This window comes from Anopheles merus, chromosome 2L (genome assembly GCF_017562075.2).
Source record: "Anopheles merus strain MAF chromosome 2L, AmerM5.1, whole genome shotgun sequence".
NCBI lineage: Eukaryota > Metazoa > Arthropoda > Insecta > Diptera > Culicidae > Anopheles > Anopheles merus.
In genome coordinates, this window is record NC_054083.1 from 25,778,921 (window position 1) to 25,803,883 (window position 24,963).

General features: G+C 45.9%; 1 protein-coding gene across 6 annotated transcripts in view; it reads left to right on the forward strand.

The window, feature by feature from the left end:
* The window catches only part of LOC121592921 (homeotic protein distal-less), a 52,568-nt gene extending 35,904 nt beyond the window's left edge, over positions 1-16,664 (forward strand). For 4 of the 6 annotated variants that reach the window (XM_041914834.1, XM_041914835.1, XM_041914836.1 and 1 more), the window contains exons 4-7: positions 13,769-13,913; positions 14,032-14,130; positions 14,259-14,454; positions 14,618-16,664. In XM_041914834.1, the coding sequence (XP_041770768.1) occupies positions 13,769-13,913; positions 14,032-14,130; positions 14,259-14,454; positions 14,618-14,636 (459 nt within the window). In that variant the 3' untranslated portion in view covers positions 14,637-16,664. The remainder of the gene's footprint in view (positions 1-13,768; positions 13,914-14,031; positions 14,131-14,258; positions 14,455-14,617) is intronic. The other 2 variants (XM_041914837.1, XM_041914833.1) reach the window with 1 other exon arrangement.
* Positions 16,665-24,963: the final 8,299 nt, after the last annotated feature.

Sequence of the window (24,963 nt, forward strand, 5' to 3'; positions counted from 1 at the left end):
TGAGATCATAAAAGTTGAAGCGCAGAATTTACATGCGTTTCGGGACGAGGAAAGCAGCAGAGCTTCCCTTCGTTGCCGGTAGAGGCGTTGCTGCTACTTAGCACCACTAAGTGAAAGCAATTACATCCGTCAGGCGCAGCCGCTCGCTTGGTCCATAATCGGGTTAGACAGTTGTCGACAGATGGCGAAAAAAAAAACTAAACACAAAACGATGGGTACAGGCGAGCCGGCGGCGGCACCTGTTCCTCTGCATTGGCCATTTGCGTAATTGAATGCTTAATGTACTGGGAAGCAGGCCGATCTGCCGACCCGTTGGGTCTATTTGTAGCCATCTTATCTTAATGATAATCAAATATTAGATGAAATGTTTTGCGTATCGCATGGAGAGTAGATGATCTGCAACGCTTTTTTCTGCTTCTATATGTTTCGTTATTTTCTCTAGCCAGTGCTCGTTGAACAAGCAGCACATTAAATGCAAAACACGGTAGCGTACACGGGCAACTCTAAAGTAGTGTGGCGCTTGCGGCACGCAATTCGCGTGTGACGGGTTAGGAGGAAAATCAACTTTCCAAAACATTAGACCCCGGGCTAGCTGTGGTTAGCTGGTTGGCTGTGGCGGACACACATGAGACGCTTCCGCTCGCATTGTACCCGACGGTTCGTGCTCTGGTCTGCCCTTCAGCTCATCTTGTGCTTGCCGTGTACGCCTGGCAGCGGTTACGGTATCTCACCTGTCCGGTCGCGCTAAAGACGAAGGTGACAAGAGGTGCGCAGCCTTACAAGGCCACACACACACACACACACTCACACACACGCTCGTTGTGGTACACCGAACCGGGCCCGATGGAAAACTCCCATGGAAACGCGCACACTCTGCACCGTCCGTGCGCGCGCACGGCACCAACGCGCACTTTCAAAGTCAAGTGAACGCAAAGGCCTAGGAAATCATGCCTATGGAAATCGACGACCACCTTACTCGCCGGAGCTCGTGTGCAGTGGAGAAACAGCAGCCACGGTGGCAGCAAAAAATCTACAATTATCATTCAATCACTCATCAATATTAATCGATGCAGGAAATTTTTGCCCTACACCGCCTGCGTTGCGTTGAAGGGTGAAACGCTCGCGCGGATACTACGCACCGGGCGCACCGGCACGCACACACACACAATCACTCATCAGCGCTGCTAGTAGCGAACTGGTTTCTTTCGACTTTTGATTAGATGTCAACTTAGAAACGCATTCCATTGGCGCCCGGGAACGTCGTGCGTCGTGTGCTTTGGTGCGGCTGTCTCTCACTCCCGGCCACCTGTCTCTGTAACAGGTCCTTCCCAGCTTGGTCTTAACCTTTCGCGCACCTGAAAATGCGGCGTATCGGTCCTTTGTCTAATGCCCGATGACGTCACTCGCTCTGGGTTCCCAGAATTGCACTTCAACAAAGTAATAAACCCAAGGGGTATATACAGGTTGTAATGCTGACACACTCACAAATACACACATGCACAAACACTGCGTTTTGTTGTTCGTTCTCTGCGTCGTTCCGCGGGGGACGCGGCGCGTTCGTGATGTGGGAAACGAGATTGTTTCATTTCCCGGTATGCAACAATGATTGCTATCATCACCCGCGCTGTGATCGATCTTACCGATGAGGGGCTAGAAAATCCCCCTCCACCCTCGGGTCACATTCTAACGCTTGAATGGCAGCGTCGCATTCCAGTGCCAGAGTGACTAAGATTGGGTAGAATTAGTGGGTGATTTTTTTTCTCTCCAGCGGTTGTGGTTTTTGTAAAAAAGGTGAATGTAGTTTCTACAGGCATCATCAATAATCAATCAATGGATTATACTTTTTCAGGGAAAATAGTTCTATCTATACACTCGCCGTATTTGTTGACTTCAACTCCAACATAATTATTGGAGCCATTATTGGACATAGGACATTATTAGATCGTTTGATTTTCGATCGTTAAATATTGAAAAGATATTCGAAAAATAATTTAGAGCTCTCGTCGTTGCTGAAAATAGCTCTTCAAGAATTCCGTACTTTTGAAAAGCTTTTAATATCTCTTAAGATCTTAATGTAAAATCTTTACTCCACAATTCCAAGAGCCAATTCTTACGGAACGTTGAGAAGACCTATTCCAGAAATAGGTTGACCTGTCCCATACAATCAGCATAGTAATATTATATATTTTAGTTGTCCCTGAATGTATCGTGACTAATACATCAAGCTTATCCTGTGTCTTTGTCATTGTAAGTTGATTTTGAATTTTATTCTGATATACTTCCCAATAAGAGTACAGTTTCATTGGGTATTGGATGCAGATTTCCTTCGATATGATATTTTCCAATGATCTCCCAGTCATTGTATGTTGACAGCTAATATTTGATTATGTGATAAAGATCTCTTCACAAGACAGTCCGTTCCAGAGCTACCGGTCTATAGTATGATTAAGAGCTGTGATTTACTGTGAATATCGTTTACAGCCAAACCTACCGCTGCAGGGGAAATCAGACCTCGGCTCAGGATCACCACATCAACCTCTTTCGGCTGCCAGAAAGCTGAAACTGCAAATGACGAAATCTGCTCGCGGCAAATCGCACGATCGTGATCACAGTGCTGCACTCGCGAGGTCGCGATCTGGCACGGCGCGAGCTGAGGTGTATCGATCCAAGCGTATTCGAAACCGATCGCAACGCGTTCCGTTACGCATCGAATGAATAATTAATAAGTAGTCTATGTGTGTGCTGGTTGTGTTTGCGATCGCGCCATTTGCCATCGCGAAAATGAAGTGATCTTTCGCTGGGTTTGGTGAGCAGCCGTGCGCTCTACCGCTCTACCGGAAGTTCGTGCCCGGTGAGACACTGTGATCTCTCATCGGTGCACCAGCGCCCGTCAGCCGTGATCGGCAGGTGCATGGTGGTCCGGTCTAACGACGGTTATAAGAAAAAAAGCACACACACACAGAACCCCAATCGACAGCGCGGGTGAGCAAATTGTGCTTTGCGCGTGTTTGCGCGAGCCTATCGCGCGCAATCGGTCCCGGGGTGGCCGCGATCTTGAAAGCGTTCGCGCGGCGTCGGCACGGCGTCGACAACAGCGACAGTGAGGTGACGCGCGGGCCGTGATTGAAGCTTGACGGTTGATGGCAAATGATTGATTTCTTTCATAACTCTCTTGGACGAAGCTTGCCAGAAGGAGAAGGGACGGGGTTGGTGATCTCGGCGGCGTGAGAGATGGGCTTGGGGTTGCGCAAAACATGTCGCTAATATGTAGGCACGGTAGGCCGCGCGTACACGATTCGATAGTTACGATCAAGGTTTCTAGGAACGGGTGGGAGCAACAAAAAAAAACACATACAAGGTGGAAAAAAGGCAGCACAAACGCGCATTAGCGCTCGGCACTGCACAGCACATCGATAAGGCACACCAACCAAAGGCTCGACAATTTCAAGGCGTACACCGTGCAATCGAACCACGTGTTTGTAACGAGCCGGAGAAGATGCAAAAATATTGTCTTATAAAAACATCGTCCACTTGTTTGCTGATCAGTTTTAATAAAAAAGTTCCAGTGCTTGTCAAGAACAGGAGACACTGAACAACAACAGCACCGTTGTTAATGAAGATGTTGCACAATCCTGATAACACAAGACCCGTTTCGGAAGAGGATTGCGAAAAACTATCTTCACTGGGCCAAGATAATGAGCGCGGGAAACGTGCTGCAAGGGCTAAATAAATTGTAACAGTGCATTCCTTCGGTGCAGCTGCTGTACATTCCGAACGGGCCGTGCCGAGTTGACCGAATCTAGAGATGTGAGAGCGATGGTGTGTGTGTGTGTCAGTATGGAGAAGCTACCGGTCGAGAGAAGAATTGGGGGCAATTAAAATGAACAATAAAATGCTTCTTCTACAAGCCATTTGCTCGGGCTGATGTTCGGGTGGTTTTTTGTGAGCGCCTGATCGATTCTGTAGCACTTGATCGTCCATACGCTAGCGGAATGCATTACACAAAGGGTCCTGAAGAAGCCACACCGCAGAATTGCCCATCATTCCCACGTCGTTACAATTTATTATTTATAATTAAATAATTGAAATTGAGGTTTTTGCTGCCTTGCTGCTGCTGCTGTTGCAATTCCAAGCAAAACCACAAAAAAACCTCTCCAATACTCAAGAAAGACTTCGTGAAAAACTGACCGTTTGAGTTGCCGTTGTGCAAATGGGGGTAACTGCTTGTCAAGATATTGAAGTGTTTTTGTGTAGATACTTCCACCGCAAGCTGCACTCCCTGCGTGTAAGAAGATTCTTTCTTCGTGCCAGTGCAGCCTTGCTCCACCCGTTGCGGGTGTGTTACGTACACCTCCAACCCTCAGAACGCTGCCGCACCAAGCTGCTGCTGCTCCCGGTGATTGAATTGCATATAATGAATGCATATTTTACGCATGACAGATCTAGCGTAACTGTGAGTGGCGCGTCTTCGTCTTCACCGTTGCATGTCGCTGCCGGTTCAACCGATGACACACCGCAAACGATGAGTTTTCAAGTGACTGCAAACGTTAGGATTTGTGCATTTGTCCTCTGAGTTTGCCGGATGCTCCGTGAACCGATCGTTTTCACTGAGCAACTGCACACGGTCACTCACATCGACAGGCAAATCGTTGATTTTATTCGTTTTTAATAATTCCCCTAACCCTAAGGGCACCGGGCAAAGCGTTTGGAGCAGTGACACGCTTCGATAGCCTTTCCGAACGGGTTCAAACAAAAAGGGGGAAAGGGTAATTCAAAGAAAAGAAGATTCGACTGTCACTGGGCAATTGATTGACGCTGGTGCACAAGTGCAGCGGTGTGTCGTAGCTTTGCCTGTCCGGGGCATCCGGCCGGGTTTGCCTGCTTAGACCGGTGCTTCGATTGCTGCAACCTACATTTCAAAACCTGACGGAAGCTTGAGCCCGAGCAACAGCGAACAACTCAATGTGCTAAGGTGAGTGTCGGGGTCGTATTTTGTTTTTGCTCTCCCAACTTGTAAGACAGCCATGTTAAAGGTTAGCTGAGTGCTAATCGAATGCAACAGCCCGACAGTGTCGGACGTCACATTTGCCGCCCCGCACAAGCGCTGGAGGTTTTTCCCTTTCAAAGCGCAAGAAAAAACTCGTACCGAAAAAAACAATCTCGCAAAGCATTCACAGGCACAGCCGCGGAGAGAAGGGTTGGTGCGATCTTGCACATCCAAAAAGCTTACGTTGGGTTGCGTCTGTGTGTATGTGTCTGTTTGGGTACCAAACCGCCCCTCATTTGTATTCCGCACTGCCTGCGCATCAGTCCATTTTTTTAATACACACTGTGCTTACGGCCCGATGCACGATGCACCGTTGATGCACATGCAGTCTATGTGCTTATGTGTATCGCTGTGTGTGTGTTTGTGGGGGATTTTTTCCTCTTCTCAACCTTATCTTTCACATCGTCCACCAACAACAGATAAAAAAAAGCTGTCGCCCGGTCCAAGCGCGCGCTGAATGATGAAGATCGCGAATGTGTGATGAACGGGGTTGAAGCTGGAGGAAATGAGTCGGAAAACGGGGAGGCCTGACGTTGTTGCGAGTGGAACTGTGTCGGTGCATTTGATGCAACACAGCATCATCGAGTGACGAATGCATCGCGGAACTGGGGACGTCGAACATGACGCGTATGTCATTCACCAACCAGACCCAAGTGCGGTGGGGAGAGAGAGAGAGAAGAGATCACACGAACTGCAATAACTCCTCTGGGGGCCCCCAGCGCGAACGACAGATGGTCAGCAGAGTGTGTGCGTGGTGCGGTTATGGACACGTTAGTGTGGTACTAACTGGTGCAGAAATAAGAGCAGGAATAGGTACTGCAATCGCTGCACACTACACGTTTATGTAGATCAGTTCAGTAGTATGTGTGAGACAGGTTTGATGAGTGAAAAAGATTTCCTTTTACTTATGAAAATCGGGTCTCGATCAGCTGACGCTTCTTGCCACAAGACAACACACTTACCGTAAGCACCAAAGCGACACTCTGCGCGGAGCCCCGTACTAACGCATATAAATAGCATCGAAACGCACACAAACTACACTTCCTCCTCAAGATTAAATCGTCCAAAACGGAGATCTTAAATCCAGCAGTGAATGACACGCAACATACTGCCCCTGTCATCGATCATTCCTCGGCCGTGGGACGCTCGATATGATTGAACAACTGTTTTGACAAGCGATCAATTTCGATCGACACTTTCCACATCTCGCAAAGGGGATCCTTCACGCGGAGGGTTTCGAATCCTAATAGGGATGCTTTGCGGCTCGGCCCGGTCAACAACAAAGCGAACCGGTTGGTGTGATATTTTTATTAGACTGTCACACGACCGGTGTCTAAAGTCCTGTCACTTGGCTGGTTCGGTCCTTCGGGCAAACACGGATCGGATTCGCGTAGCAGTGTGCGTGTGTGTGTGTGTGTTGTATTTTGTTGTCGCTGTTGTTCGCATCCGACCCAACGACGATGCGCTCTCCAGGGAATGGAACTCCTCTGTCCTGGTTCTGCGAATTGTGTTCCTTGTTCGGGGGAGGGTGAAAATGGGTTGTGGGACGGTGCGGTGAAAGCATGAGAGCATCCAGGGTGGACGAAACCGCACAATCAATAGTGCAAAAATTTATCATGCGAATTGATACATTTTATTTAACTTTCCGTTTCCACGTGTTCTCCCATTTTTCACCGACTCCACCGACTCGAATTGGCATATTGGAGAAACAAGAGGGAACGACTGTCACTTGTGCCGCTTGATCGAGCTTGCAAAGGGGCCAATGGTTCCAATACCCCAATGATCGGGGTCTGAGAGAACGGGAAAACAATCGAGACATAAATCTAAGCTTGTTTTTTTTTGTATTTTTCTTCTTGCTCTCTTTCGCTCTTTCTCTTGTTCTCGATTTTGGTCTCGCGTGGTGCTTGTCTCGAAACGGTGGCAACTTCCGTGGCGCGGCATTTGCCAACCTTGGCGACTCGATGCTCACACACGCACCCGCTTCTCTCCGCGTTTCCACGGTGCGAGAAATCGCTTCAATCGAGGGGCAAAAGGGAGCTGGCTTGCCAATTATGGGGCTCGCGCGGTTTATCGCGGCTCTTTTATCGAAACCGATGCGATACGATGCGCACGGTGTGTCGCGATCACCGATCGATGCGTCGGGGAATGGGGTTCTTACGGCTTTGCGGGCCGGTGGTAGCGTACATTCCGGGCGTGCTTGTACGTTTGATTGTGCCGTTGGACAGATCAATACAGTGCGATCGATCTTTAGGTTTCGCAGAGAAACGAATAGAGAACGAAGAAGCAGCCTTGATAGTGTTGTTCTTGCTCGGTGGATCTTTGCCAATCGACGACTTGAAGTTTGATGTATGATTATTGGTCAGTTTTATTGGTTTTAAATTGCATAATGTTTTTATTCGATTGTGGCTAGCTGTCCAGCGTCAATAAGGATAAGTTTGATGTGTGCTGCAAGTGACTGTGCGATATTTTCTTTGTCTTTTTACTAAAAAAAAAACAGAACACCCATGTCTCAAAAACAATCAACGACACGATCAGTCGACCTTGGTTTGATGTTTTCCACACTCCCTCCTAATGCCCTCCAGAGCAGCGAGAACAATGTCACTGGAACTCTTCAGTGCACACGGTACGCTAGGTTACACCCAGCACTTCCTGTCTTCCAGCGCTGAACCATCGTTTCTTGATGCACAAGAACATTAGCATCGCCCAACAACAACATCCGTTGCGCACATCCACCGCATGTCACATCGTTCCTCCCGTCAGCACCTTATAAAACTTTTGCTCATCAAAACTGTGAGCGTACACATACACTTGGAGAGCGAAACGATCTTCATTGCCCGAAGCCAAGCCTTTGGAAGCGTACGGCGGTCATGGTTCGGTGAGCTACACCGCTCCAAGGTGCGTACCATGCCGTCCCCGTGGGTTCGCCTTTCGCCTTCGCCACGCTACACCGCACACCGATATGTAAACTTCAATTTATAATTTATATCTTCTTGCCTATCGGTTGGATGGGCTTGCGCTCGTGGGAAGCTCGATGGGTTTGCTGTGGCCCGGGTGACAAGGGGTGGTAGTATGTCAGATTTGTCCCTACAGTACCGGCAAAAACGGACAGGTAAAACGGACAGGGAGAAAGAGAGCGAAAAAAGATGCGTCGAATCTCCGACCGGATGACTCCGAGCTCCAAGGTTGGCTGGAGTTGGGTGCGCGTCGTGTGTGCGTGTGCGTTCCGGTGGCCAAGTCACCGCCCAAGTGTCTCAAGACACGGGAACTCCTTCAAACGTTGGTTGGATTTTTTCCCGTTAACTTCAAGCAGCAAACGATCGTCATGTTTATATGTAGAGGACCTTTTTTGTTTGAAGAGTTGAAATCCTTCTGAAGTCTCGGGACGTTCAAACTGCGAATGGAACCACTGCACATCATTAACAAAGTCGTTATCTTTATCATATATTGTTCAAAGTTTCAATCAACCCCATCGGACTGAGCAGTTGTTTTGCAATGAATAAAAGTAATTAATCCATATCTCGGTACCACGGTATCATCAAAGTTTACTTAGTGTTGCTTTCAACTACCTGCTGTTGTTTATATGAGGGCCTTTTCCTCCTGCCTTACACTGTTCTGCAAATCATAACGCGCTGTTCTTACGCCTTGGAATTAATTATCGTTTCCCCTCTCCAGTAGCAAAACAGCGCCAGTATGCATTACAAACTAAAACGTTTCATTTACACACCGCCGAACGCAAATAGATAGGGCATCCGACTACCGGGTAATGCGCTGCCGCTATGGCTAAGTACACCCTCTCATTAACGATCACCCGTAAGCCATGAGCCCTCTTAATCGATCGATCTGGCGAGATTAGGGGTCCCAAACGAGCCTGGAACGGGGTGCGATGGAATCAGAGTACCGCTTGCAAAGGAGGTGAAGGCTGTAAAACCACTCACTCCAGGAACTGCTGCTAGTGCTGCTGCTGCTGCTGCTCTCTCGGTGTAATTCGGAATGTCGTGGTTGTGTTTTTGTTTTGCCATTTTTTGCTGTTGTTGCCATTTGCCTCCCCCAAGCCGTGGAAGACTCGTTTAAGGGGTTGGAGGTTTGGTGGGTAATAAAAATAAAATAAGGTGGTAATGGCACCCCATCAATTATTCAAAATTTACTCTTTACGCTCTTCACACACACACACACACTCGCTTCGTGTCGGACAGCACACGGACAATATACGGAGTTTGAAAAGGGGTCGAGCAGCGATCGTACAGTGTGTCCTCAGGCTAAAAGGGGTTCCGTTTCTTTTGCATCCCGATTGGAGCTCCGTTTCTGGAGGTATCGAGCACTCCCCTATCTTGAGCCGACGGATCAAACTCGAACTGGTCGGATGTAGTCTTAAAAATCCTGTAGAGATACAGAGGTAGAGGAGGGAGAAAAAAACATGGACGCCACAGGCAAAATGGACCACAAAGCGCTTCTTCTCCAGGAGACTCGGTCTGTTCGAGCTCCAACCATTCGGATCCACAGAATTGGAGGCTGTCCTTGCGATGGTTCTGAGAAGAAGCCCCAGGCCCGAAACAGAAGCCAACTCCGGAGAAGTTATCCAGAGTACTGCTGGATTTTCAGACACGTTGTAGCAAGCGTCCATGTCGATATGTTGGGTGGGGCTGGGAAGAAAAACATGGTACACGGTTTGGCTTGTCTGGTCAAGCTGTAGCTCTTTTTTGTTGCTGTTGCTTGATGTTACCTCCTGTACCTTCTGTACAATAGGGAGAGGTCCCATGAACGTTGGGCAACTACGATTCACAGTGTCCAGACTTTGGGGATTTTTTGCTTCGTCTTCGCTGGGATGGAGGCCGTACCTAGGGAAAATAAAACCCGTTCATCCCTATTTCACGGGATCCCGTTCCCGAGCTGGTACCGCATCCAGCTTGAGGGGGGGGGGGGGTGGTTTTTGTGGACGAGTCACTTGGCATGAATGAAACAAAACGGGCATCAGCATAAAACGTCAGTAAAACATTGATCAACATGTTGTTTCCCGTCGGCACACACACATATACATACAGTTGCCGACTCCCCCCTTTTAACTAGGCATATTTTAAGTGTAACTGCAACAACTATGTTGCCATGGTGGGAGAGGGAAGCGGGAACTGTGGTTCACATGATAAAAGTTTTCCCTTTCCTCTACACCGAGTTACCAAGCGAGTCTTATCATTACAGGCAAGGGCTTTAACAAGTAATGCTGCAAACCCTCGGCCAAGCGATGGGAAACACCCATTTCCCGGGAAGGAATATGTGCGCATGTGCAGATAGTGGGAAAACTCGGAAGCTCAACCCCGTCCAACACGGGAGGGAAACCATGATTGATGTTGAAGGTTTGAAGGCAGCACCAGGTCGCTTTGGACCTTTGACAGTTTTTGTGTGTGTGCTCGTTGCACCACCAACGGAATCCAGTTCTTAGTGGTCCGTGCCGTTCTAGCTTCGGTATGTGTGTGGTGGGGTGAGATGTCCTCTTCAAATAGCGCCACAAAGACGGCAACGGTGACGTTCGCGTGCGCCTGTCCGTGCCCGTCCCGTGTATGTCACTGTTGATTGTAATCTTGCAGTGACGGTGCCTCAACTCCTCGTAACTCCCTCCCGTAACGTGTACCTTCGGAGGAAGTGAAACTCGGCTTCAAGCGCCGGCCGCCACTGCTCTCGTTCTCATGTAACGTGCGCTCACGAACTCACGAACTCAACGCTCCAACCAACCAACCTTTTAGGTATGTGTTGTGCGCCGCTTTCGAAATGATAAATTAGTGGCAGGAAGTTGATGCGAGAGAGGACGGCACGGCGTTTGTGGCAGGGTACAAGCCGTATGCCCTCAAGGACGGGTCGCGATGGTTGTTCGTGGTTGTGTTGGGTGGCGTGACGGTGGTTTCAGATTTTCGTGGATCCTTGACGGACAGTTTGCTCCACCGGCAGGCTTGCGGCTATGGGTTAAGCAATCGTTAGGCGAAGGAAAAGCCTGGCATGATAGCTAGAATGTGGCAGTGTGACACGATGACTTTGAAGGCTTGTGGAATATCCCAGCAAGGTATTCTGGGACGTTGAAGACTTTGTAAAGATCCTCAAACCTGATACCACTGACTGGGTCTTAATTCTTCCAAAACACACATTTAATACTTGGACTCAAATCCATAGTTTGTCGTCTATAACGTTCTGTTACGAGTAAACTCAATTAAACCTACTCCAAAAGTCCCCAAACCAATGCACTCGCCGTACCATGCTCACTCATACAGGCACTTCCGAGACATCACGTCAATCGCTCTTTCTCTCTCTCGCTGTTTGTGTTGTCCGTGTGGATGCGCATCAAATCCCAGTCACCGAGTGACGCCGCGACCACATGGCGCATCATCATCCGCATCATGCTGCGCCGAGGGCGGAAACATTTCATTAATCGCTGTTTATCAGTTTTAATTTTTATTTATGTTCCAGCTCGCGGTGTGTGTGTGTGTGCGCGCAAAGTGTGTGCCCGCATCCAAGTTGTGTCAAAACGCAACCGTGGCATCGCAGTTTCGGAAAACTGTGTCAGCTGTGTCGGAGCGTGCGTTGGCGCGTTTGTTTCCTTTCTCCATCACCACAGCCTCCGTTTGTACTGGAGCTTCGCAAAGCGCAAGATCCGGCGGGTTGCGCCGCTCTTCGGACACCGGGCTGAGCGCGGACCTAAACGCTCTCTGACGATCGTGTCTTTGATTTAAGCGAAACAAGCCAAACATCATCGAACGAACCGGAGAACCTTCTCCCGGGAACTCGGGTCGTCGAGATGCTGGAGCGATGGATGGTGAAGTGGTGGTCAATTGATTTAAATAAACTCCCATGGGAGAATGGCCGGGCGACGAGCTACTGGTCCGCACCGTTGCGTCCTACTCTCTCGCTGCGCGCGTTTGGATATCATGTTGGTGGCGTGCACTAATCAGCTCTAATCAGCCGTGATTTACGACGATCTGTGTACGCCTTCAGGGGGGAGAAACGTTTGGGATGAAGTTTTCGTTCGGCAAAACACACACACACGAGCCCCTAGACAGTGTCGTGATGATTGCGGTGCATCTATAGAGTATAATACTAACCTGTCCAAAATAATCCCAAAAACACACACACACACACATAAAGCCCAGTTCGTCTCAATTCGAAAGGATTTTTTGCAGTTCATTTCAGGCCTCTCCGTGGACCCCGTAGTGCAACGGTGGAATTGATTGAACCTAACTGATCAATTGCAATGTGTCCGTGTTGCTCCAGTGTCGCCCTCTGTCCACCATGTCAGTCTCCGTATCATTCTAAAAGCCATCTAGCGCTGTTTTCCATCCTCCACTTGACATAATTTTGTCCCAACCTCTATGGAAGAGTGGTAGGGAGGGCTGGTGCACCAAACGCTATCGCCTACCGGCTGTACCGTGTCCGTGGCTCATTTAAATAATATTTCAATTAAAATGGAAAATTTATTCACCCACTCTTCCCGCACACATCCCATTGCCCCGTTTTGATCCCCGTTTCAAATGAGCTATCGGGGCCGATGTAGGACGGGTCCGGGCCGTCCGATAAGCTTTCGGGTTTGTTGTAGTTGTAGTTTTGCTGCGCACTCTCTTCCATGCGTTTCGTTGTTGTTCCTTTGCCGCGCGTGTATGGGACGATATTATCAAAAACCCCGGTAGCAGCTAGCTTAAAGAGTGTGTGTGTGTGTCCATCCTGATGGCAAAAGAGCTCGTTAAAAGGTGCGCCAGGGAAAGGGAAATTGTTTTGCAAAAATGGTGATGAAAAATGGAGCTGCAGTGGTGTGGCGGGGAAGGGAACGGCATTCGATATGATGTACGTCACTGTTGCAGAGGAGAGGCAGAGTGACCAGCCGTGCAGGGTTGGCGGGGAATGATTCTAATGAAGCAATACGGGCATGATATTGCGCCATCCTCGTTTTTTTTTGCTGTAGAGCAAAAACAGCAATACATCAGATCGGAGTGACATGCAAATCGGACAGCATGGGAGTATCGATAGAACCGCGTCTGAATTTATGATGTGAAGCGTACGTGTGATAAAGGAAAGTCGAACAGGGAAATGAGATTCTAAAATTTGTTATTTATTTTTATGGCAAATAAACGCACTCAAGGGTTGCATTAAAAGGTGCAACGTTTCAAAAATTATGTTCAAGTTAATTTATTGGTGAGTCATAAATTAGTTCGGGGTTCAAATGAAACATCGAGCGTTCGTTTTATGAAGCACAATCTAGAACAAAATAACGTCATTTACATGCAATAAAGTGTAGTAAAAAATTCATCACACCGTGCAGGAAGCAATGCGAATGCAAAGATAACCATGTTAAAAACAAACCTGAAATAAAATCAACATTTAATAATTTTATATTGGTTTTCTGTCCTTTTTTGGGCCATTGTTCATTTGTCCCTTTCATTGAATCGAACTCTTTCACTCTACCCTAACGTTTTAAGGGTTTTCTTCTCCCTTGCGCATGTTGCATGTCGTGCATGTTCGCTTGCGCAACATAATGGTGCGACAGATCGTACGCAACATTAGTCTCTTCAACAGTTGTGCTCAAAATTTTAGCAGCAGCAGCAGCAGCAGCATCAATAAGCATAGTTTTTTGTTTCTAATTTTAATATTAACAGTAATTAATGTAACAAAATATACACTATTCACACTTAATTAAAACAAATAATTGATAAACATATTCGTTCTGTTTCTGTTTGTTTTCTTCCGCAGGTTAAGATCTGGTTTCAAAATCGACGATCCAAGTACAAGAAGATGATGAAAGCGGCCCAGGCACCGGGCGTTGGAGGAGGACTTCCATTGGGTGGACCGAACCAGGGAGGCCACAGTCCGTCGCAGCATCAAAACATGCATCAAGGTAAGATTCTTGTGGCCATTTTCTTTTACAGTGTCATACAATGATATAAAATGAAAAGTATTGATTGCAATTTATTTAATTTTTACCTTTTCCTTTTTCTAACAATTTCCTTCCACAGCACCCGGTGGAGGATCGAGCAGTGGTTCGCCTTCGCATTTCCTACCTCCCGGACACAGTCCAACGCCGTCGAGCACCCCCGTCTCGGAGCTCTCACCTGGTAAGTAGCCAAGCAGGGTGTATCCTCTCCACTCCTTCCCTTCCCCTGCCCATCCTCTTCCATCCACCCCAACCACCATCTTCTCCACCAGTACCCTGAAGACTAATAGCGCTATTCGCTCACTACTGGCCGCATTCCAGGTCTTAGTCCGCCCTCGCAAGCACCCTGGGAGCAGAAACCGCCGCCGCACTGGGCCGACCACAAACCACCGCAGATGGCACCGCAAACGAATCATGCACCTCCGCAACCGACCCACGCACCGCAGATGGGTGGCTACGTACCTCAGTACTGGTATCAGCCGGAAACGAACCCGTCGCTGTTAACGTAAGTAGTTTATTTTGAATTATTTTTTTACAATTATGGATAGAAAGTTGATGCATATTTTATGCCAAAGGATTGTTTTGGCTTAATTTTTCTGTATAACAGATTTTACTCAAAATACCCAAAAATTTCTCTATTCTTTCGCTTTCTTTCTCCCTTTCTGCAGAGTGTGGCCAGCGGTTTAACATAACGAGAATGTAAATTATAATTTTAACCATCCCTAGTGCTTAAGACGGTAAGACATTAGACACTCTCCTAAGATAAGATCGGCTGTAAAAGTGAGTAGCGACCCTCTACTGCCGAGAGAGCGAGCGAGAGAGTAGATACCCTTAGAACAATGATTCGAAGCAGCAAAGCAGAGCAAAAACGCAGAAAAAGGCAAATAGCACATTAAAACACACACACACCATTGGAACGAATCAAAAGTCCTCGACATAATGGATAGTGCAAGTAAGTCTCGTTCCCAATTTAAGAAAACAAAAGAATGAGAGGGAAAGCTTTCTAATTTTAACCTGGCACGTGATCTTGTTCATTTTATTGGACGTTAGTAAGGAACGGAGATAGCGCGGGCTGCAGATGTTCTTTTATAATTTGTTCTTTTTCGTGTAGTAATACTTGGATTCGGATGCAGTCCCGATTTCGCATCGGGCAATGTGATGGATCTGTACATTTTGCGGTTTGTTGTTCCGTTTGAAACACACACACACACACACACATACAACCCAACCCACATAGACCCATGTGTTTGTGTTACTTTTAATTAGTGTGCTTGGTGCCGTTTCACGGCGGTTTGTGCGGCAGATGCGTTTTATAGACCCAGTGGGAGTGTGCGTGTGTGTGTGAGTGTGTGTGAGAGAGTGTGTTAAATGATCCGGAGACGCTTTGGGGCTTTCAGATATTCCACCCCCCAAGGCATAGTCGGATCGAATCGTCATCTGCGAAATCGTACAACGGAATAGGTTCTGTGCAATATTTCTTAAGCGTAGCATAACAAAAAAAAAACGGCCGCGTATCCTTTAGCATGTATGGGGGTTTGGGACTACGGGGGAATCGGACGGATCGGGGAGAGGAAGAGAGCGAGAGAGAGAGAGAGAGTGAGAGAAGGAAACATGAGCACAAACACAAACACACATTCAATGGAGCTTTTTCATTTCGTTATTATTTTAAATTTTGCACGTACACTAAAGCAAAGCTTTTACGTAAGCTTTTCGTGGTTGAATTGATTTTAATCAACACAGCTCAAACTAACGTTCGGAAGTTGCACAGCGAAATACAAAAGAAACAAATAGAAATGGTTTAGAAAACACATTCCATGCTGCAGTGCCCTTTTTCATCCTAAAAAGCTCACAAAAGAAGAAAATTGCCCCAGATTGCGTTCTAAGACATGCAATCTAACACCAGAAAGCTTGCGCAAACACCGGTCATAACCGTATCATGATGGCATATTGTCAACTAGCAACCATTTCAACTCACATTACGATCCAACTTTAGTGTTTGTGGTGTGTAAACGACTCCGACGAAGCATTTGGGAGCCTTAAGGGAAGTTTGCGGCTGGAATAGAAGTTCAACTCGGTTTCCAGAAACTCCCAGCAAGTTGTAAATGTGTTCTGTGCAGTGCATTTAGTCGGCATTTTGCAAACCTTTTACGATTACGTTTGGCGGCAGTAGCGCACAAAAGAAGCCAGCAATCCTCCCCACCCTATCGTCCCCGCCAAAACCCGCCAAAACGAGGGATAAGCTTTTATTTTGCACCGCTCCCCACCGCACCAAACATCAGCGCACACTCAACACGCACACAAACCACGATCCGACAAATGTTGCTGCTGCTGTCTGTCTGTCTGTTTGTCCATTCTCTCGCCTATGTTGTCTTTCTTTCCCTTTGCTGTGTGTGTTTTTTATTAGTTTTTTTTGGTTCATTTAGCAAGCAAATTGTGTACATAGCAGATTTAAAACCGCATGCCTACCCCCTCCCTTAGATTGGTAGGGGTGGCCACCCTATACATACATTAAAAGCTATTACTACTATAAATAAAACAAATATGGACTAACATTAATTCGATGCGAAGAATAGACCACTACGTATGATGATTAAGAAAAGGGAGTGAATAAAAGAGGGGACAGGGAGGTCCGGCACAACGAGTAGCTGCACCGTGGACGGACAAAACAATGAAAGTATTTAATTGAAGAAGCGAACAAAAAACGGAAACATTTTAAAAACACACAACTAAAACTTGATGGCGTACATTTAAGGTAGTGATAGAGATGGGAAGAGAGTGAGCGAGAGAGAGAGAGAGAGAGAGAGAGAGAGAGAGAGAGAGAGAGAGAGAGATTGCCGCAATGGTACAGTGGTGTGAGCGGAGAGAAGCAGGAGAGAAAATGGAAAAATAAAGTGAAAGAATATTACAAATGTGAAAAAAACAAACCTTGAATCTCATTGGGTGGGGCAAAAATGTAGTAGAAAGAATTGAACCAGTGCGGCAAATGAAATAAGAGTGTGGGTGTTTTGTCACCCAAAATTAAGGAAGCAAAACAACGGAAGAGAAGAGAGAAGATAAAAAAACCAATTGGAACTAGAATCTCAAAGTGTCTCAAACTGTCGGAGCAAAAGAAGAAAAACCCAAATCAACAAAGTGTGAACAATAGATATAGAGAGGAAGAAAAAAAGAAAACAGTGCAAAGATTGAAAGCTTCAAACACATAACAAAACACAACAGGGGGAAAACAAACGTATTAAAGCTGTGACTGAAGCTGGAGCGGAAAGCTGGGGCTAGTTTCAAGCCTGCAAACGAAACAAAAAGATTCAATCACATCCACAGTTCCAGAAGTGAAAATAAAATGAAAAACAATCAAACTGTTCGTTTGTTTTCTCCTGTTCCGTTCGAATTTCCACCTTCGCTCGCGTTGTTTCGTTCTCTCCTTCTTAGTAGTGTATAATATTCGTTTTTCTGGTTTAGAAAAAAAGGTAGCTCTTGCAATAAATTGTATAATAATTTGATGAATATTACACACACACAAATAGTACTGTTTGTGCAAGAGTGTGTTGCTGATGAACCGGTGCAGCAGTTCTATAGGGTTGCAATCATATTGCAGATATTGTGTATGTAAATTGGCGAACTTTGAAGTAAAAACAAAACGCTCGGCATTAAAGATTACTATGAAAATCATAACGATGGTGCGGCGTTTTTTGAAAATGGTGTGAAAGAAGATTAGTTTTAATGGTGTCTGTTGAGCAGCTGCTGGGGCTGGGTACGTCCAACCAGAAGGTAAGGTGTTAATGTGTGGCTAATGGGTAAGTACAATGAAAATTTGGAATTGATAATTTGTCTACTAAAAATAATACTTAATTTATAAGATATAAGAATTATTGGTTGACCGAGCATTTTGATGAGGAAACCCTCAGTCGCTATATTGATTGTAATGCTAAAAACCTTGAAAATTTTTATAAATTGTGGTAAGTTAATTGTTTACTTTTTATATTCTTCTTCTTCTTCTTTGGCACAACAACCGTTGTCGGTCAAGGCCTGCCTGTACCACTTGTGGGCTTGGCTTTCAGTGACTAATTGATTTCCCCCCATAGCAGGATAGTCAGTCCCAAGTTTGGCGGCACGGTCCATTTGGGGTTTGAACCCATGACGGGCATGTTGCTAAGTCGTACGAGTTGACGACTGTACTACGAGACCGGCACTTTTTATATTATTGATTCTAAATCGCACAGAATATTTGATGAAATTTATAAAGACTGTACATAAACTTTATAAACTATTTTAAAAACATGTTATGCTCATTGATTGCACAATTGTAAACTCTGTGTCAAACCGGAAGAGTAAGCCAAATCAGTATCTGTAATAAAACACCTATCTGATACATATTTATTTAAGTTGATAATTTTTATCATTTAAGTAATTAGCTAAAAAAAAATATAAAGGTAATTTGATGTATAAAATAATTAAGGTAAAGGTAATTTGTAAATAAATATGAAAATTTCATAGCAAAAGTTTCATCATCAAAAATAATAGTTTATGGTTTCAACTGAAAAGCAGTATCGTTAGAATATTTTCTAGATAGCGTGAAAGATTATTTGGCAGGCACTCGTGTTACGGCTTTCAAATGCATGCCTTAACATGGCGGCATTAATAAACCAATTAGTAGTCGGCACAGCAGGCCTAGATCGACCACGATAGTTGGGGAAAAAAAGAAAATAAGTTATATTCCGTAGAACGGCGAATGGACCAGATTTTACATTTTTTACGTGAAATTGACACTTCTCGGACTATTATCCTTGGAATTCCATCCGTTAACCAGCATCCGTCCTGTTCCGAGCCACCACGACGCTCTACTGTAGTTATTTTTTGAGAAAATAAGCCACTTTGATAGTTTAATCCAGAAAACAGAAGTTGAAATATTCATCAGTTATTTTATATTTGACATACCAAATTGATAGCAATGAGACGCAATGTTGGATACTGTCGCAATATGAAATGCACATTTTCTGAAAAAAAAGTATTCTAAATTGTATTAAACTTTCCCTGCAAAGCCTTAAATTTTATCAAAACCGTACAATCACCCTCTCAACCCCCTTTTTGAGTACCACCAACTTGTTCAAAAGAGGAGGAATTCTTGGAGGCAATCAGTGGGATGGAAAGCAAAAACAAAAAAAAACGACTACAGAAAAAAGCGAATGTGCGTGTCGCACCGAGCGAAACCCGTGGGGCGGACGAACAGTCCCGGCCCGGCAAAAGTTTCCTCATTTTCAACGTGTGTCCCAGCCAGCCCATGGCAGGCAAAACCATCAGGGCCATGGCGCCCGATGTCACTGCACTTCTTTGCGGGTGCGGTGACAAAACCGGAGCCACCAACAGCCGGAACCAGCTGGCTGGCGAGAGAGAGAGAAAAAGAGAGCAAGAAAAGGGGTTGCATAGTACAATCGGGCGTTCTGCCCTCCTTCTTCCATTCCACTTTCCCATGTTTCCACCCGATCCAGGAAGGGAGAGGGAGCGAGCTAGCAGTCCCCCTGCGATCAGTCAACCGTTCCGTTCCGTCAGCAAATACAAACACGCGACAGGGTGTAATTATGACAGTTTTGCTTCATGTTTTGATGGTTTCGACAGAAGCAGCGAGAGAAACTCCCGCGTCTGGTCCGTACGAACTTGCCGTCCGTGCGCCTTTAGTTTCAGTTTCATTTCACAGTGCGCGCGCGCGCGTGTGTGTGTGTGCGTTTTTTTGTTTCTGTTTTTTCATCCCTTCCCTACCATACCTCTCATTCTCATCCCTTCCTAGCAGAGGGGTTTGGATAAAATTTTGTCATTGTGGCTTCAGTTTGCTGCGGCCGTTGTCGCCTTGCCTTGATCGAACTTCCGCCGCCGTACAAGCGATCTTATGCGGCACACACACACACACACACACACACACACACACACACACACACACACACACACACACACACACACACACACACACACACACACACACACACACACACACACACACCACACACACACACACACACACACACACACACACCACACACACACACACACACACACACACACACACACACACACACACACACACACACACACACACACACACACACACACACACACACACACACACACACACACACACACACACACACACACACACACACACACACACACACACACACACACACACACACACACACACACACACACACACACACACACACACACACATGTGCAAGCAAGCACAAGGGGTGGAGAATGTCGATTCGTACAGATGTCTTTCGGGTTAACGGGAATTCAATGTTAATAAATGTCATGTACTCTGTAATTATCCACCCTTCGCATACCCCTTCGGGTGTGCCTCGAACGTCGGTCCCGGGCTTTGGCCTCCCTTGAGATTTCTTCTTCGCCCAGCCTAAGCTCCAGAACACGACATGCACACACGCACACGAACACACATGTATGCTCAACCGCATCTCTGGACTGCAGCACGTCGGCCATGTCGGGACGGCGATGGGTTCCACGGCGCACGTTGGGCGGCGTATCCTTCTGTTCTTTGGGTTTTCTTGTTAGTTGTACTGGATGTATTTTTTGTTGTAGTTCGTTGTTGTGCCTGTCGTTGTTGCAGTTGTAGCTGGTTGGTTCGTTGGTGCAGTTTTGATGCAGCCTTCCCTGGCGATGGGGTGCACCGTCTTCCTCGTTTACCGTCCACAGCCGGTGAGCGTACTTGCGAGTCTTGCGGTCTTATCGCTCGGTTGCATGCTACCCCAGTTTGTGCTTCCCGCTCCGTGGTGTGGAAAAGGGGCGAAAAGCGGGGTGGAAAGCAGCAGCACACACCGAGCACACATACGCGGTAGCAGTCACATAAATTGCTTTGGCTACACAAACCCTCGGCTACTGACTGGGCCGCCTGCTCGCTGCATGTCGCCAACCGCGCAGGCTTTCGGTCCGCCCCAAATGCAACCCCTTTGCTGTGCCGAAACGGCCAAAAAGAAGAAAAAATGCTGCACATACACACTTATATAGAGCGACACCACAAGTTCATGTAACAAAATGGGGGAAGAAGATGTAAAGAGAGTAGGTAGGAAGGCAGCAGCAACGAGGGGCAACGACACAAACAAGGAAAAAAGGGAAAGAATTGAAACATTTCATGGAAAATGAGAAAAAAGAGCATTCATGATGGCACCCCGCGTCGGCAAAACAGATAAATACACACGATCGACCGATCACCTCCTCCTCCCCCTTGACCGACCGACCGACCGAGCGCCGACTACAAATGGCGAGGGAAATTCATTCCCACCTGGGAGGGAAATTGTCGCTACTGTTGCTGCTGTTGCCTCTGCTCCCGGGGTTTTTAATCCGTGGGATGTTTTCGGGAGTGAAATAACAGTTCCCACCACGGGGCTGTCGGGGTTGGATGCAAATCTTGAACCGTCATGGCGTTGCACACCCGGTAACCAGATTAAATGCACCATTTTTTTGTGTGTGTGTCTGCTTGAGTGGCAATGAATGGAAATCACTGCTCCGCTTTCCCGTTCCTTTGCGGTCTCCAGCGTTGGGCTAATTTGAAGGGAATGTATTATTAAAAGATTTCAATGCCACACTCACTGGCAATGTTGCTTTGTTGCCAATTCCTGGTGTCGCTAATCTTTTCACCCAAATACACGGTAAGATGTCACGGGAGGATTAGGACCGCTGATGGTCTTTTCACTTGGCCGATGACCACGGGAGGGCTTTCAGCAGACGCTGATGTTACGTTTGTTGTGCGGTTTGTGCTTTTGATGTTCTTTTTTGCAGTGGCTCAGCGGGTGGCCATTCAATCGGGTGGTAGATGCGATTTATGCCCTCAGGGAGTGTGGGAAAGAAGACACATTTTTGTTTATTAATAGTAAACAAAGCTAGTTTATTATTAATCCTGCTAGTTTCAGATGAAATTTTGTACCATGAGAAAATAATTTAAGGAATCAAACTTTAAGTATAATATCTATCGTGAAGTACTATTAAAATAGAAGTAAAGAACTTAATAACGTAAAAACTTTTAATGATAAACTGATCTTCAGACCTTGATAGATAAATTAATAGACTAACGATTGAAAGCAGAGTAGCTGAACACAGCACTATGAGATATTGAATCAAACGTGTTCAAACTCTGAGTGCATCGAACCTTGTATTTCGCTACTACGGCTAATTCTATAGATAGCCAAATACACTTGCAGTTTATGGCAGGCATACACTAACTAAGATTTTTGTGTGAAACAAGATGTAGAAGAAGAAGAAGAATAAACAGCAAATAATCTAAAAAAAATAAGAAGAGACAGGAATAGAGACAGAACTGAACCTTATAAGCTTTAGAACAAAACCTAGAAACCGTATCTTATTAGAACCTTATTAGGAAACAAAAAACCGAATTTAAGAACTAAAGTATTGAACAACAAATGGAATCAAAAAACATTGGAATGAATTAAAGAAAAAAAAACAAGGATCTAAAACTGTTATGAACAGATTCATAGCGCTTAAGCGACATCGAACTCATAACAAAAGAACCAAATTAAAGCAGGGGTAAAAATCCTAAATCTTAATACACTGAATTTGAGTTTGCATTGTGACAATCTGCTTTATCAATACTATATATCTAAAGTATCGATGCTCTAGAACCTTTGAGCCGGATTCAGCTTATTTATTCATGTCGTGAAAAAAATCTGCATCTTTGTCTCATTAGAGAAAAACAAGTTAAGCCACAGAAAAAAGAAGCTAGCTGCTGCTTAGTGTCAATCTCTTCGTTTGTCGGTACCAAAACAAGAACAGAAGCAACTACCGACACGTACCAATACAATCAAACTGAATGCATCAGATCTGCATTACATTTGCAAATTGTAGGTGTAGCTCGTAAAAAAACACATACACACAGAAACTGAACCACTTTTCTCATCCAGTTCGTGCTTATGCCGTTCGCGCCTTCTTCGCCCTAGCGTTAAGTGGCCGGAAAATTTTAATCTACTTTTTATTGGCCGTGGATCGCGGAACCATTCCGCCCGACATCGAACGGGCACGACACTGGCGACGTTCGGTCGCAGAGTGGCCAAACATGAGTGCACAAAGCCAGCAGCCGCCCGGGCAGTAGGGAAATGAATTTCATGTTGTTGTTTATCGTTTTTGTTACTGCTGTGGCTGCGCCGATGATGCTGCTCGGGCTGCCCATTCGCGCCTCCTTTTATGGCACCGTTCGGGTGCGGATGCTCGCGGCAAACGAATTGTTAACAACCGCCGTAGTAAAGTCACACCATCTACCAAAGTACCGCGAAGTGTCGGCGGACAGGGCGTGCAATCCTTTTTAAGCAAATCTGTCCCTAGTTACGTTTTTATTCACTACGCGAAATGTGGTGCGATGCGTTTGATAGGTGCGCTTTAGTTGTTCTATTTCAAGCCCTTTTTCTACAGTGTATGGGCCAGAGCAACGGCTACACACCGGTCGCCCGGTGTTGGCGGTGTTTAGTTTCAAAATCATCCCATAACATCAACGACCCTTAACGATCTGTTTCGCGCAAATCTTTTACCAAAAGGGGCGCAAGTGTGCACGTTGCTGGTGGTGGTGGGTTAGGGTTGTCGGAAGGAGTTTTATTCTTTTTTATTGTGTTTTTTACAATTGGACTTACAAGGAGGTGTGCAGATTTCCGTTTCCATGGCACAGGTCACCTTTCAGTGGGTTGGCCTTGGTGTACGATAAAACATTTCCCTTTCTAGCTGAGATTGAGAATGAGAGGAGCAGCGGGAATGATACACAACTAGTTGAGATTTCGCTAGCAAACTTTTATTTTCGAGATTGGACATTTTGAGCTATGTCGGTTGCATGTACAATTTGGACGAATTTGGATGGAAAATACTCAATAAAGAGTTGTACTACTTTTAAACTCTTTAAACATGATTTCTTTCTTTCTTTAAAATATCTTCAAGCATACATATTGTTTTTGTTAAATTGATTATAACTCTTTAAACTTTATGTATGCTTCTGAATCCCAATGTAACAACTACAGCTCAATTACAATAACTGTAGTTATTTCAAAACAGAATTTCTATACACACTTGGCTTTTGGGACACACATTTGAACCTTGATGTAATGGCACAAAAATACACTCACAGAGTCAATACAGTCACAGATAATGAATTAAACGACAAATAAACCTGGGTGATGTGGGTTGTAGTATAAAGTTTTCCAATCAATTGGACGATTGGGCGATGAAAGTATTTGTTGAATAAATAAAAAGTGTTGAACATCACAATACTTTTTATTCAAACATTCAAGATGTCAATGTTGCGCAAAACGAACGCAATTTAAAGTCCCTTTGTCTCAAGGAGAGCTCATCCTACAACAGTCTTACCGGCAGTCCCGTTCTTGCTGAACTCTACCCACCCAAAACCTCTACGTATCGTTTTTCCTGTCGTACCGCTTTTTTTGCGTTACTCTCCCCCTTGCACGCAACCTGACCATCGATGGGTTTCCTTACACAGCCGATGGATGCTGCCGGAAGTATGTTTCTTTTCACTAGCTTTCCCGTTGCGCCACTCCTCGCGCAGCCAGGCTGGCAGGCTTTTTTGTGCAATTTCTCTCCTCATTACCCCGTCCGCCGTCCACCGTCAAAGCGGCGAAATCCTACCGTCCCGCCCATCACACAGCAATGGGAGTAATGTTTCAAGGAACAGTGGCGTTTTTTGTATTCTTCCTCAATGTGTTTTTCCTTGTTCGTTTGCTGCATGCTCTTGACTCATACCATCAACCATCGCCTCCTTTACCGAACACCGATCAAATAATGCACGTTCGTGTTCCGTTACACAGGCGACGAGGGACGTTGGAGCGATGGAGCGGGGGTCACACAATGGAATCGTTCAAGGGATGCTGCAACGCGGCACACACAGAGACAGGAAACACATTGCGCTTTGTTCGCACAAGCGCACAATGGAAGCAACAAACACAAAACAGCAGCAACAACAAAAAACCCAAGGAAACCCAAAGTTCGCTTGGAGAGCCCTGCG